Below are 16,460 nucleotides of genomic sequence, written 5' to 3'. Positions count from 1 at the left end.
TCTGGGGTCAATTATGGATTCTCAATAGGCTAATCGAGGTCAACAAAAAACCCTTAGTCTCATTTTTAAGCCTAATTTGCATCCAAACTTCAAAAATAAGCCACCCAAAAGCTAAACTAACACCAATCCTATGCATGCATCCAAGCCCGCTTACTTTTTTTCACACTTAGCTTATTTCTATACCATCCTCAAAAAAAAAAAAAAAAAAAAAAAAAAAAAAAAACTTATTTCTATACCACTTTCAATCAATAAACCAATCTAATCGCACTCTAAATTTTCTGTTTGTTGATTGTGATAATCTTACTGTAAATTTTCCTTAAAAATCGTTATAGCATGGGTAGCACAACTCTACTTTTTAGGACTTTAAATTTGTTTCTTAGGAAAAATTCTCAAATCTACATTTAAGAAATATTATTCGAGGCCCCAAAGTTTTTAAGTTCTGTGAATTCCAAGATTTCTAAGTGATGAATTTTTGGGCTTTCTTTGGTCTAGGCCCACAAGTGCTTTTTCACTTATTTTTTGCCCAAATGCTCCGCTTTCGTAAAAGTGGTTGAAACTCGAGCATACAGTAGTACAGAGAGAGACACACACACAACTAAGAACACAAGTGTGGAAGATTAGGATTTGGGTCTGAGTTCTTTTCTTCCTCCTTTGTCTTGATTGACACTTACTTAAGCATGTGTCTCAAAAGTGTTTGTTTGTTTGTTTGTTTTTTTTTTTTTTTTTTTTTTTTTTTTTTTTTTTTTTTAAATTGATTGGAATATTTCATTTAGGTGAAGTTGGGTTTTGTTACTTTTGTAAAGCTCTTTTGAGGTAACCTTTATTTCCCCAAATTTGTTGCGTAAGCTCAAATTGTGTAAAACTTTAGTACAGGACCATTGTAACTTTTTAATTATAGTGGGTTGTTTGGAGCTTGACCCATGAATGTAGACTTAGTGCCATGTAAATCTTGTGTGTATTGTATATGCTTATGTGTTTGATAATTTGTCTCTTAGATTCTATATTACATACCTTGCTAACTTAGCCTTGGAATATGTTGTGGCTAACTTCCATTACCTTACTTCCTCCCAAAAAAAAAAAAAAAAAAAAAAAAAAAAAACTTCCATTACCTTATAGTTAATAAATTAACACTTGATTAACAATAAATACATATTTATTTATTTATTGATGGAACTTGATTAACAATATTGATTGATTCTCACCAAGAAGTTGGTGATATTTTCCCACAAATTTAGGATTCGAAATTTTTGCATCCATTGATTAAGTACATAGAGAAATATGGACAACTGCAACACATGCTTAGACAAACTTCGATTAGAATTGCATGTCCTAGAATGCTTCAAATTTCTTAATTAGCTATTTAGACAAGATACTAAATTAGAACCACTATCCCTTCCGTAATGACATCAACCAACGAAATATATGCATCTATGAAGCCATTGAAGCTACACCTTAACATCCTCATCATCTCCTTCATTAAATTCAACCACAGCCACCCTCTGCACATTTTTGTAAGAATACCTTCGAGCCAAGAACACATAGAAGATCATGTTCACCGCAGTTATGCCCGCTAACAGCCAGTAAAATTTGTCTAAGCGGCTAGTATTCAAATCTTTACCAAACCAACCATGTCCGCCCTTCTTGGTTACGCGGGCAACAATTGTTATCAACCAGCTACTGACGAAATTTGCGGCTCCTATCACACTAAGGTAAAATGCAATACCTAAGCTTCTCATGGAATCAGGAACTTGGTCGTAAAAGTACTCCTGCAAGCCCACCAGAGTAAATCCATCTCCAAAACCAATGATGAGATATTGTGGAGCCAACCAGAAAATACTCATTGAAAGTGAACTCTTTTTTGGATCATTCTCTACTACATTTAGTCTTTTCTTTTCAACAAGTGCTGCAACCACCATTGTAACAATTGAGAATAGCATCCCAATACCAATCCTCTGGAGGATATTGATGCCTCGCTCATTTCCTGTTGCTTTTCGTAACTTAGGGACGAGGATTTTCTCATAGATGGTAACAGAGACTATCATTCCTATGGCAGCCAGGCCGTAAACTGAGGCTGGGGGAATCTCAAAACCATTTGCAATTTTTCGATCCAGAGTAACACCTTGTTTGATGAAGAAAGTAGTGCCTTGTGCTACACAAATTCCAAATGGTAGAGTAGCAATCCATATGGGAATCATATTCAGAATAAGCTTCAACTCCTCGACCTTGGTTATGGTTGCCAGTCTCCAAGGGCTTTGTTTCTCAGCCGGACTATCATTGTCTTCAAGAATAGCTGCTTTGTCGAGAAACCTGCAATGCATTAGCAATAAATTATTCATGTAGTACTTTTAACATACTGCTTGACAAGAAGTTGCATTTAATTAAAACTGAAAAATGAGGGATCCACATGCATACTTGAGCTTGCTTGTGTGGCACAGAAACCTCCCAATGTTTTTCTCTGACTTGGGAATTTCATACAATTGAGAAGGATCGGAAGGGTAAGGGAGATTTCTCTTTCTAATGGCTGCAACAAGAACTTTGAACAATGGTGTCAAGGGACTCCCTGTTGCTGCCCTATAACGGTAAAACGGCCTTCCCATGAAGAAAATGACAAGTGACACTGCCATGACTACTGCGAGAACAATATATGAAACACCCCAGTTGACATGGTCTTGCACATACACAATCACAGTGACCCCAAGAATGAGTCCAGAACAAAGGGCAAAGTTCCACCAGTTGAAGTAGGTCATCTTCTGTTTTCTTTCTTCAGTGTGATCATCATCAAACTGGTCAGCTCCAAAACTCTCCAATGCAGGTTTATGCCCTCCAGTTCCTATAGAAATTAGGTATATGGCAAGGAAAAAGAACACCTCGTGAATCTTCCTAGGTTCGGTGCACAATTTAGATTCACAAGCCCTCAAGCCTGGTAGGAACCAGGCCAAAGTTAGGAGAATCAAACCCTGTTTTCCAACATCAAGCACAAATTTTTGTTAATTTATTATCTTAAATTCAGAATATGCAGTTACTTAAATTTGTTTTAAAATGAAGGACATGATCTTAACCAGACAATTCTAATGAAATTACCATGAGGTAGATGATGGTTGAAACGAGAACTGTTCTGAATCGGCCCAGATAAGCATCAGCTACAAAACCTCCCAACAGTGGCATCAATGTGGTAACACCAGACCAGTGGTTCACGCTCTTCGCTGCTGTCTCAAGGTCTTCATGAATTACCTTTGTAAGGTAAATGATTAAGCTAGTTGCAATTCCAAAGTAACTCAACCTCTCACTGAACTCAATTGCTGCTCAATGAAACACAAGACAATCACAAAATTTAGTCAAGAGTACTTTCTTTGTCCTCTTCTTCACCTGGTTAGTTAAGATGTAAATTGACTATGAAATTGTACTGCCTCTAGTTCCAAATAAGTGAAGCATTGAAATGAAACAATTATTTATGAAAATATAAAGATAGATGTAGTCATTTAAAAAATATATTATTTGCTTTATATTAGAGGTCGTGCAATTTTAAATAAGGATCTTCAAAAGAAATTGAGTGGTGTACAAATTGAGCAGCTACTTTTGAAAAGTTCATTTATTTTGAGTCAACTCAAATGGCAAATCATATTATTTATTGTGGGACTAAGGGAATAGTAAATTGAGGAATATAACTATGGGAACACATTACCAATTTACGCATAGAAAATGGAAAATAAGTGCACACGTCTCGAAATTTATGCAAAACACAAAAAAATTTAAATAATGTTATAGACACAAATTATTTTATAATATTTTTACAAAATATTAATATGGTCAACTTTTTATTGGTTTTCATTTTAGTACATTATTAATATCACTTTTCATTTACTTATAATCACTCACTACATCAGCAGTTTGTAAATTTTTTTGCAAAATAATTTGTATCTTTTGTATTATTCAAAAGATTTAACATAGTATGATTTTTTTTATCAAATTTTTTTCCTAAATGAGAACTTTGATATTTATAATAATTATTAATAGGCATTTGTTATGAGTGTATTTGTATATAGAATTATATATTCTGGTATTATGTATTTATTATAATTGTGTTGGTATATATATTCTACTACTTAAAAAAATATAATGTGCCGAAATTTTAATGGAGGATTTAAATATGGAATATAATTTAAGAATAATTAATTATATATATAAAATTATATGTAAAATTATGAGATTTCAAAAGTTTATATGGCATAATATTATGAGGCTAACCAAAAGTTAAAGATATTTGGTTTTAATATATCATAGATAGTAGAATATATAATTTTATATACAAATATAATCATAATAAATGCCTAATCTTAGAATATATAGTTACCTAAACAAAACAATCATAATAAATGTCTATTAATAACTACCCCAACTACCAAATTTCAAATGCAGACTATATGTACTAAAAGAGAAGAAAAAAAAAAATGTTAAACCTTTACATGCATTGCACAAGTTATTGACTAGTATTAGTATGTGTGTGAGAGTGTATATATATACCTATGGATTGATATATAAAACTGAGTGACCTATGGATTGATATATAAAACTGAGTCCATCGACAAAAAGAAGAAGAATGGATTGATATATTTTATGTGGAAAGTTGATTTGAGTTGAGGCAAAGATTATGGAAAGGGGAAAATATAAAATAATATTAATAAAAATAGGAAAAAATTATGTTAATTGACAAGGTGAGAAAGAGTATGACTTTGAACAGATAGAATGTAAAATAAAATACTCAACCCACCATGCTTAGCATATTAATATTTATAATTAATTTCAAAATTTTTAGATTAAAGCTTCGTCGTTGTTGTAACATCTTTTATGATTTTCAAGCCAGAATAATTTTAATTGGCTATGTAAAGTTGTACAGTTGTAGGCCTTATTGACCACAAAAAGTGGTAGGGCCTGTTTATTCCATGGGCATATCCACTTTATTCCAACTCTGAGGAGATGAAGAAGATCATAAGCTAGAAAGAGTTTGTCATACATGTTTCTGCACTGGATGTACATGTGATGATGAAGGAATGATAAGGGTGTACTCAGATGTAGAATAACATCTAAATCTGAAGAAGTACGAAGTGAATTGTCTTAATGATTTACAAAAGCCATTTTTCCATTTTTTTTATTAAAACAAAAAACAGAATGGAAACAGAAAAGAAGAAGAAAAATCCAATAAGAAATTTTGGAAAAGGCCAAAAGTCCAGAATATTTTACTCTTTGATTTGAACTCAATATGATTACTTCTGTAGAAAAGCAGCACAGGCCAGCAAAAATTTCTTACGCCCACACTTGTGAGTCCTATAGCAACAATCTTTGACAAAAAATACAGCATGCATTGGCGTGGGATTCATATTCACATGAGAAGGATTTATGCATCCGATGCATGGTATACTTAGCACCTTCGACACATTTAAAGTGCCGAAAAGGTCCCACCATGTTGCAACACAGGCTTTCCAACCTTAAAAAAGACCTACCACTAACATGTGAAAATACTTTCCGTACCTAGAGACTAAATAATCTCCATTAATTTTATTGTATATATGGTCCATAAAGAAGTTCTATAGTCAAATCCATAAATTGTAGTATATCACTAAATTGTATCTCATCTTATGAGTTACTACTTCAAGGACTATTTGAAGTGGGGGGAAGTGGGGATTATCTTTTCTACAGTCAAATATACTTTAATAAGTATATTAACAACTTGTTTGTGGTCACTTTTCTGGTATGAAATTATTCTCAGCCCCACATAGCCGATCACTCCCTTTGACAATAGTAGGTGAAAAAAAGAATGGACTGACATTTGTAGTGAACCTAGCTAACAGACCTACAGCAAGAAAAATGGGAAAAAAAAAAACGCATCCTTTCATGTACAAATACACTACACAGAAGAAGGCTACATGGAATTATATATGGCAACAGATTGGGTCACTAACATGGTCTAGAAAAACAGTAAGAAACAATAATGGGGAGATAGGACATTTAGGGTATGTTTGGTAACTGTTTTTTCTCTTTATTTTTTGTTTCCAAAATTTTTTTTCCATTTTTTAGACTAAAAAATTTGTTTGGCAACTCAAAATAGACAGAAAACAAAAACTGTTCTCAAAACTCAATTTGTGAAAGAAACTGAAAACATGTAAAAAGCTATTTTCAGTTTCTAATTTTCAAAAATTAATGAAAATACACATTTAATTTAACGAATTTATCTCATTTAATAAGTTAATATTAGAGTTCAAATCCTAATAACAACATATTTTAGTATTTTCTATTTTTTTCTTCAAAAAATTATCTTTTTAATTTCAACTAACCAAACATGTTTTTGATTTTAAAAATACAAAAAAATTGTTTTTTCTTTATATACCCAAAAACAAGTTTTTGAAAATAAAAAATAAAAATTGTTACCAAACATAACCTTATATTGCTGAATAAGGAAAAAACAAATATAGGCTATGATGTTTTTGCAAGGAAAGAATAACAGAAATATCTCATATCATTCGGAAAAAAGAAAAAAAGAATAAGAATAACACTTATAGATGTCCATTAATTTGCTTTTTTTTTTGTTCGTTCCCGAATATGTCTATTTCATCAGCATAATTAGTTTTGTTGCCTGTAAGGTGAGGAAAAATGAGAGACAATTTAAGATGGTTTTTCCTCCACTTTCCAGGCAACCAAATGGAGCATAAAGAAACAAGTAATTCTGGGAATCATGCACTTAGCGTGGGCTTTACTACATGTCATGGTATAATGATTATGATTCCTTACCAATAATGAACCGTGAGGCTTTCCAAACACCAGTTGAAGCTCGAAGAGGAACTCTTCCTTTATGATCCACAGAAGAATCATGAACGCAATTCTCTTCAAAAATCTCCCTTGATTCTTCTCCTCTGTTTCGATCCATCACTTCACAGCACTTTGAAACTACTATATCACTTCCTTATGAGGAAGCAATAGCAAGAAAGAAAGGGTGTAAATATAATGAGGCTAAAGTAAAGAGGATGGTTATGAAAAAGAATAAGGTTGATGGTGATGAGGAGCTATGCCTAGAGGCCCTTATATATATAGAGGACCAGAGGAGGTTAGCTTTTTCTCACTCACTGAGTTTGGGTTATTGAAATTCTCCGAGGCACGATAGAAATGGACCAAATTTTGCTAAGCAATAATTGTAAGTATGGAAAAGTAAAAAGCTCTCATTCTTTCTGAGTTATGCCAGTGTCACATAAAGTGATATAATTTAGGCCACAACTTGTCCATGTGACGAGTTGTGAGTGATAGAGAAGTGATGGTGGGACACTTCTTTACTACTTACAACTCGTCACGTGAGCAAGTTGTAATATAAATTGTGCCACTTTATGTGATACTAGCATAACTCATTCTTTCCACTTAGGGCGTCATTGTTGGCTATTAAATGTGAATCGCATCCATCTAAGCCTACTTTGATTTTGAGTATCTTTTTCACTAAAAATGTGAAGTCAAAAGGTGACCTACAGTTACGGCTCAAATTCTACATCAATCAATTAATTCAAAAAATGATATATATCCTTAGATTAGCAATTAGGGGAAAAAAAGTACAATGATTAATTACCGTAGAAGCTGAATTTGTCTTAATTGGCAAGTTGACACTAATTATTGCTTACTCTCTAATTGGGAATTTTAGTATGATTGATCAAGTGGTTTTTTCCAGATTTCTTGTAAGTGTTTTATGCTGACATTTTTCAAAAAACAAAAAAAGGATTTATTCTGGCCAAGTTTGAAATTTCCCAATTGATGGAAATATAAGATAACTAAACTTATTCGTACATTTGGTTGTAATTCATAACATCTATAAAAAAAAATGACATGACAATATTCTAATGGAGGGTTTAAATATAGAATAAGATCTAAAATCATTTGTGAAATATATTATAATAATGATGTATAAAATTGTGTGATTTCAAAAACTTAGATGAAAAAAATATTATAAAGTCAATTAAGAGTCTAATGTTTTCAGTTTTATGTATACTATTATAGATTTCTTTCATAAAAGATGTATCGTACAGGTGTGAAATGAGAATATACTAGAATTTAAATATCAGTCTTCTAAAAAAAAAAGTTTAAATATTAGTCCATCACTAGTAATAGTACAGTAGTACTGAGAGGTCACGTCTACCATCTTGTATGGGGTCAAAGTCACTTTAACCCCCATCCCAACCCAAAAAAGGAAAAAGGAAAAACCTACATGCATGGCATGTCCTTTGATATTACAAGTTTACAACTGATGAGATATGATCTCAGTAGTTAGCCATTGATAAGATAGTTTTGGCTCTCGCTTGTTGCTAGCCATTGATGAGCAAGAGTTGTGGCTGCATGCATGTGTTGACATTTTAGCATCCATGCAAATCATACAAACCTATTACCTATGTGCATTTACGAGGCATGCTATAGGTTGGGTAATAAGGAAGCTTTCAAATGTTTTGGGAGTAAGAGGTTGTGCTGGTGCATAGCTTACCGAGTTATTGGTTGGCTGAAGAAGGGGTTTCATGGTCCCCGTGGAATTTTTTTAAAACTTGTTAGTATTTATAGTTGGAAGTTGGCCAATAGAATTTAAAAGGAAAATGATCAATTGACCCTTATGTGTTTGCTAATATAATTTACTTATTTGATGTCTGGCATATAAAGTTAAAACTTTGGTTCATCAAAAAAAAAAAAAAAAAAAAGTGTTAAAAGTTTGATCCTAGTGTTGAGTGATGTTGTGTTGTCCGGATCCTTGTTGTCCGGATCCACCTAAAAAATTGTTTGGCTGCCTTCTGTTTTTATTTTCATCTCTCTCTCTCTCTCTCTCTCTCTCTAGATATATATATATGGGTTGGGTTTAAGTTACACCTGGTATAACTCTGTGCAATATTACACCATCCAATAATTTGTTAATGGATTTATCTTTTGAAAATTTTACCGTTGGATTAGATGTTCTATATGTTCTAAACATACATGCCAATTTTCATACCAATCAGATGTTATTTATTATTCGATCCATAAACTCATTTTTTATGCATTATTTTAAACTATAAAAACTCGAATTTATACAATTGATAGATGACATGACTATTAATCTTTGATCACCTTGAAATTTTGCAAGCATAGAGAATATATAAAAATAATGCAATCTAATGATCGATTTGTCAAAATTCATATCCAATTAAAAACTATTGAATGGTGTAACATTACTTAGAGTTACACTAGGTGTAACTTGAACCCAATCCTCTCTCTCTCTCTCTCTCTCTCTCTCTCTCTATATATATATATATATATATTAATATATTATTGTTTGCCAAAAGCTTTGTACGCAATTAGCGGGTTTTGTTATGTCTAACTTGAGATATTTAATGTTCAAATTCTTTATTCCTCAACTATTGAATTATCCCAAAAAAAAAAAAAATGTTCTTAGTAAGAATAATATCAAACATAAAATGATAATTTATTTGACTTTCACCAGGAAATTTGAAAATTATGTCATGTGACTCTTATAAGAAGTTAAAAGGTTCAACTTATTGTCTTGAGGAATAGGTACATGGTAGGGAAAAAATTACCTCTTTACAATGTAGAATAATTACATGAAATTTATTTTATTTTATTTTTGGTCTATAAGAGGTGGAGGACCACTCATGGAGAAGTTTCCAACCACTAACATCAAATTATCCTTTCTTTATTTTAGGAATATCCTAACTTTTTATTTTATTTTATTTTTATTAAAGATATGATAAATTTAAACATATTGGGTCTACTTCGATTTAATTGTTCCTTATTATTGAGCTAAGAAACTAATTGATTTTAGGTGTAAGTAGGATTTGAACTTAGATCCTTATTTGACAACAAAGAATTTTAGCAACATAAACTAACTTAAACACACAAGTTGTCTAATTTAATTTCTTATAAGTTGTGTAATTTAGATTTTCACTCATATGCATTAGATTTTGATTTTGATGAAGACTTACCTTCCTCATTATTGAGTTATTAAATTTATCTTCTTCAACTAATGCTAGAAGCGGTTGTCATTTAATTATAGTTATTGAATTAAAGTGCTCTATTTGACTATTTGTACCATGTTCTTTATGTTGCCAATTAAAATCCTTTTAATTGAGGTAATTGTAATCAAACCCACTCAAAATCACCAATTTAACTTTAGACCCCTCCGGGGCGGTTTTTTAAGTAGAGTAATGTACTCTATAAATCTCAAAAAAAAGAAAAAAGAAAAAGAAAAAAGAAATCTCTTTCCATGCTTTTCTAATAATTCCAATGTTCAAGGAACTTAAAAAAAAAAAAAAAAATGCAAAACAAAACAAATTATCCATATTGCCATTTAGGACAACTTTTTCTTTTACCTTTTGTTTGTAATTTTAATATTCTGACCCTTGGATCTGCCTGAAAAAGATAAACCTAGATATCATTTAGAATATATTAACTTTAGCCGACTCCAAAGAAAATGGGAAGACAAACTATGGCGAAAGCCAAAAGCTGATATCATTATAATTGTTAATGGGCCATTTTCACCCAAAATATATTATTAAACTAGTTGCCAACTAAATAAAAAGGTCACGTGATAATTTGTTTTAATAATATATACGAGAAGATATATTGCTTGATCCCTAATCCTACTACGCCCATTTTCACCCAAAATATATTATTAAACTAGTTGCCAACTAAATAAAAAGGTCACGTGATAATTTGTTTTAATAATATATCCGAGAAGATATATTGCTTGATCCCTAATCCTACTACGTTTAGCTTTGACTAATCACAGTCATATCTATCCACGTAGGGATTATGATGTTATGCAGAATATTTTAATGGTTAGTTTGGATAGAAGTATTTGAAGAGAAAGGTTTGGATTTTAAATTTTTAGTTTAAAAAAATTGAATAGAGTATGAAAATACCATTTTTATTTATTTATGAATAGATTTGAAATTTATGGATTTTTAAATAATTGGGTGTAAGATGTCATTTCAAATTCATATTATCACAATCTCTTTTTTGTTAGAGTGAAATCTATGCTTAAATCATCATGTTTTGATAAATTTATATTTAACTAGTAATTGCTCTTCACATTATTAATTTTAAATCCTTAAATCTAAACACACAATCAAAAAGTTTCTAAACCATAGAATATGAATGAGTTTTCTTCAAATAAGCTTAAAATCAAGCTTAAAAAAAAGAAAAAGAAAAATACCCGTACTAGTATTTGAATCTCTCTCCCCACCTATGATATAATGCATATAAAAAGAAAAAGAAAAACTGTATTATTAAATTAATATAAACCAATGAAAATTGTTATAGTTTTTGAGTGATTGAGCAATTGAAAAAAAGAAAAGAGAAAATTGAAAACAAGAATTTTACGTTGTTCCGTTTGAATCATTTGATATTTAGAATTGTATAGTCTACGTACATTCATCGGAAGAAGTCCTTAATGACTACTCTTTGCTATTTAGAATTGTATTACAATGAATTTATTGTAAGGTTTATATAAATTATATAATCCTAAACCATTTCTATACTTAATTTGCTTGTTCTACTAGTATGTGAGGTTACATCAGGTTTACCCAGTTGGCCATAATATCACTAACAAAAATAAGATATCCCAACCCCAATCACACTAGAAATGAAGTCTTTTTTTGCTGGGAAGCAGGTTGTACATCCATCAAATTGAAGAATGACTTCTTCAATACAGCCTGCAATATTTAATAAATGGTAGGAAGCAGCATGATTCAAGATAGGCTTAGGGTGTATCCTTTTCATTTATTTCTTATTGACATCATGATTAAGAACTTGAAAATAGGAATAATTTTAGTAATTATTTAACTTGTGGCTGAGCTTAAAAATCCAAACAGGCAATTCAACTCTATCATCAAACTCGACCCCATTGGAAGCAACTGAAACTATGGGTTTGGTCAACTGCAGACTCATAATTTACCTGAGATCTTAGTGGTTAACCTGTGGTTGCTTACGTGCGTTACTTTTTCATGGTGGGCTGAGCACTCTGTTACATCATAATTAACACACCGAGGTCAGTCTACAGCACTTTATTCACACATGTCGGTACGTACCACACAATGGCTTAGTAATGTAGATGAATGATTATTGGCCTCTATTATACAATTGAAGCAAATAATTGTGTACCATGATCGATGTTACTTGTGTTCGTCTACTCTTATGCAATGCACCACGTGTTTTTTGATTTCTTTCTATTCCTTTTCTCTTGCTGTTGTTGTTAACATGGCCGCTGTGAAACGAATAAATTATACTTTGAAAATTGATAGCAATGTTCAACAATAATAATTTCTTGATAGACATGCAACCAATTAGGCCCACCGTCAAGTTGTCAATGAGATTCATGCAAGTCACGATCCATCACTCTCATTCAGATTGGTTCTCAAACAAGATTGGTAGCATTAATCTTACTATCTTAGAATGTCATGATTAATTCAAGATCAAATTCATTTTTGTCTAGCATTTTTTGGAGAATCTTCAAATATTTCAGCTTAATTTACATGGAAAAAAAAGGGTATGGTTTTCTTTTTTGGAGCAAAGAATGATAAAAAAAAAAAGGCTATGTTTAGATGGACGGAGATGGGGAGAGATGGGATGGGGTGACCAAATGCCCTTTGTCTCTATCCATATCTACGTATACCAAAAGAAATTCGGGAAATTGGTTAGTCATATATCAAAGAATACATTCGACAATCTTTTAAAAAAAGAAACTAAAGAACGAATGTAACACATGAACCATATGCTTTGTGACGTGCCTCTGTTCTAAAGATTTAGAGAATATTAATGGTTGGGTTTGGTGAGATTCTTGATTTTGATATTTTTAACTGATATGTACAGAGGCTAATGTTCACAGCAACAGGCACAAGTGGGACGGCAATTAGAGAAACAGTCCTACTACAAACACATCTAGACACTAAACCTACATCTAATTTTACAATATGCTAGGGTTTTGCGAGTTGGATCTCGGACTCTATAAGTTCATGTTTTGATTGAAAAGTAGGCTTGTTTGTTTTATGTCTTAAAATATAGAAACTTTTTTTTTTTTTTTTTTTTAACTTTCACACAAAAATAAAACAGAGTAAGAATATGGTGCGAAAAATGTGTTTAGAAAATTTTAATTTGAAAAGTAGTAGGCTTGTTTGTTTTATTTCTATGTCTTAAAATATAGAAACCTTTTTTTTTTTTAAGAAAAAATTTGGTTTTGTTTTTTGACATTCACAAAAACATAAAACAGAGTAAGAGTACGCTTCAAAACGTGTTTTTAGAAAATTTTATTTCAAAAGTAATTCGGCTTGTTTGTTTTATGTCTTAAAAATTCAATTATAAAAACTTTTTTTTTTTAATCGACATTCACAAAAGCATAAAAAAGAGTAAGAAAAAGCTGCGAACCGCTTTTTTAAAACAATATTATTTACAAGAACATTGAAGGTGTTGTTTTCTACAACTATTTTTTATTTTGAATTTAAGAGCAAATATCTTGTATACATCATTTTTTCCCCTTATAATGTATTCTATTGAAAACACAACCAAACATATTATTATCAATTTGTTCAAATTAATTAGGAATCAGTTGTAATTTGTTTTTGGTGTCCTAGGTGAGCTCATGTCAGGTGTGCTGAGATGTGGATAGCTAGGATGTTTTGTAGCGAACACTGAACAATATAACTGCTAAGTGACATTCAAACCAAAACAGAAAATTGGTCCTAAATACCATTTTCTTTATTTTCAGTTTTGAGATCTTGTTTTCCAAAAGTGCTAAACCGAAAAAAAATGATAACATTGTTTTTTGAAAACTGGTTTCAAATACAATTTTAAGAATATGAGAATCATGTAATGGAATACACGCGTAATTTTCTTGTTTCACTTGTACTTTTAGATCGGATGCAGAAAATGTGATTTAAATATTTTTAACGTGACTGAAAGAAAGTCTTTTTAGGCTATCTTTCTATCAAGTTGTTGTGATGGGAATCGAAGTGGAGGTCTTTCCAGCCGGCTGGGATTTCTTTTGGTTGTGTGATTTTGTTTGTGTCCCTTTCAGGCTTCAGTTCAGATAATGCGTCATTTGTTCTCTCTCTCTCTCTTTTCTTCAATATTGTGTAGGAACTTTTTTACTTAGACTCATGATCCATCATCCATCGCCATCTTCTATACGATTTTCTTTTTTGAAAAAATCTTCCATACGATTTTCTGTAACCCTAAACGTGCCATTACTTTATTATTGAGTACTACATGGTCTACATTCAATAAATTTACTGACGTCTATCAAATCTTTATCTCTATCCTTTCATCTTTATCATTCTCTTTTAGTGTTTTTTATCCTTTCATCTTTATCATTCTCTTTTTGTTGTTTATAATCCCACTTGATCATGGAGGGACTCAAGCAAATAGCAAATAAGCCAATCCATTAGTGTGACTTTTAACAACTTTTTCTTTTCGTTTTTTAAGCTTATTTGTTTACGCATAGTGTTTAAAAATCACATTTTTTTTCTTTTCTTTTTAATAGACAACTACACTAATGCTCCATTTATTTTGAAGAAAAACATAAAATATTTTACATGTAAAAATATTTTTACATGTTTAGTATGATTAAAAAAAAAAAAAAAAAAAAATTCAAGCAAACCACCAAAACTGGTAGCTCAGCCACTAGAGACGTTGGTGTTGGGGTTCGGTAACCGGACTACTGGAATAGTAGCTTCAACGACTGCCACCAGAGTGGTGTCTCTAGTGGCCGAACTACTAGCGGCTAGCGACAGCTTTAGCGGCTTCCAACCCATTAGACCGTTGACTTAGCCACTAGATGTGGTGAGGGGAAGCCACTGTGTGTTTTCGTAAAATGTTCTACCAAAATTTTAAAGGTAAAACATTTTACAATGTTTTATATAGGATTTTTTGGGTTAATGAAAAATATTTTACAAGTTTGACCATATTTACATGCAAACAAACACCTAAAAATGGGAAAACATTTTTTGGAAAACATTTTACTTTAAAACAAACGGAGTGTAGATTCAAAAAAAAAAAAAAAAACTAAATTCAAATAGATATTACCTTTGCTAAGAGCATTTGTATCAGTTTGTCTAAAATTTTTCATCTATTTTGGTATAAGAATTTAATTTTTTCTAATTTGTACAAACACTTTTGAAAAAAACCCGCATTAGATTTTTTATTATACATTCTATTTTCTTTAAATAATCATTTTTTATATATTTATTTTTATTATTTCATCTACCAACACACATTCACTCTCTTCATTTTCTAGAGAGAGAGAGAGAGAGAGAAGATGAAAATAACAAAATAGAAAAATACAGTATTTGTGTATATTTACACGGTTATTGTAGCTATAATATATATACACAATGTTATGGATGGACTGATGCAAATAATTTTTGAGTAAAAATGTGTAAAACTACTAATTTTTTCTATTTTGCAATGTCTAGTATGAGTGCTCTAACAACTTTTTAACGTGTTTGCTTTCCTTTTCTTTTTTTGATAAGTAAATAATGGAGGAGAGAGGAGGTAAAGTTTGAATCATAGATATGAACTACTCTTGAACCTCTTTTAGTTTATTTATTTAGGTACAATTTTTTTAAAACCTCGTTTTTTCCTAGATATAACTTACTATTTTTTGGAGATTGATATAACTTACTTTAATCAACTTTCAACAAATAAATAAATAAGTTCCAACTGTATTCAAGTCAATCATATTGGCTCTGGAGAACAAAGCAAGCCTATAGTGTGATGGTTACCTTAATTAAAAATTAAAAAAAAAAAAAAAATCAAAGTCATTTGTTTCGATCGAAAAAAAAAAGTTTGAAAACTTTTTTTTTTTTCCCTAGAAAGTTTCTTTACCTTTTAACCTGTTAACTCAAAATCAGTGTCGAAAGATTCCAAAAATACTGTCTTTTCGTATAGAAAATTGATTTTTAAATACCTCAGAGATTTTTTTCGTCAATCAAAATCAAAACTGAATTTTATTACTATCCTCACCATTTTTAATCGGAAACCTGAACAAAATCGATTAAACAGCAATGACTGACTTCTCCACAGGGTCTTTCTTCGAAGTTTTGCCTCTGAAGTTACACCAGTGGCCAGCTACAGAAGTGCCCCAAATATCATGCAACTTAAAATGAACTATACAAATGTTGTGGCTCAACTATGGACCATAATCACCAAAAAGTTCCAATAACCTGAAAATGCAGCAATTGGTCACTGAGTCATAAATCACCTTTTAATCAAGATTAGATATGTTAACACTTTACAGAGACCAGCTTAGTTATCAATTAATTACTTTAATAAGTCCTTAAGGCTGTCTCCTACTCTCCTCTCCTTGCTTGGCCATCATAATTGCTAATGGACTTGGAAACATTGGCATTTGGAATGGCTACATGGAGATATCGTTTCCTTTTAAGTGTAAAACACGGAAG

The 16,460-nt window shown here is 31.3% G+C and overlaps 1 protein-coding gene across 1 annotated transcript; it reads right to left on the bottom strand.

Moving 5' to 3' along the window:
• Positions 1–1,230: 1,230 nt before the first annotated feature.
• Positions 1,231–7,087, bottom strand: LOC115951390 (protein NRT1/ PTR FAMILY 5.6). Its single transcript, XM_031068608.1, has 4 exons — positions 6,784–7,087; positions 3,082–3,299; positions 2,413–2,957; positions 1,231–2,307 (listed from the first exon to the last, which is right to left on the bottom strand). Exons 1-4 carry the CDS (start codon positions 6,917–6,919, stop codon positions 1,446–1,448), a joined length of 1,761 nt encoding a protein of 586 aa, XP_030924468.1. The 5' UTR covers positions 6,920–7,087; the 3' UTR covers positions 1,231–1,445.
• Positions 7,088–16,460: the final 9,373 nt, after the last annotated feature.

Source organism: Quercus lobata, chromosome 7 (genome assembly GCF_001633185.2).
Source record: "Quercus lobata isolate SW786 chromosome 7, ValleyOak3.0 Primary Assembly, whole genome shotgun sequence".
NCBI classification, from domain to species: Eukaryota; Viridiplantae; Streptophyta; class Magnoliopsida; order Fagales; family Fagaceae; genus Quercus; species Quercus lobata.
Note: the sequence above shows the minus strand (reverse complement) of the source record. Positions and strands in the feature narration are given on the sequence as shown.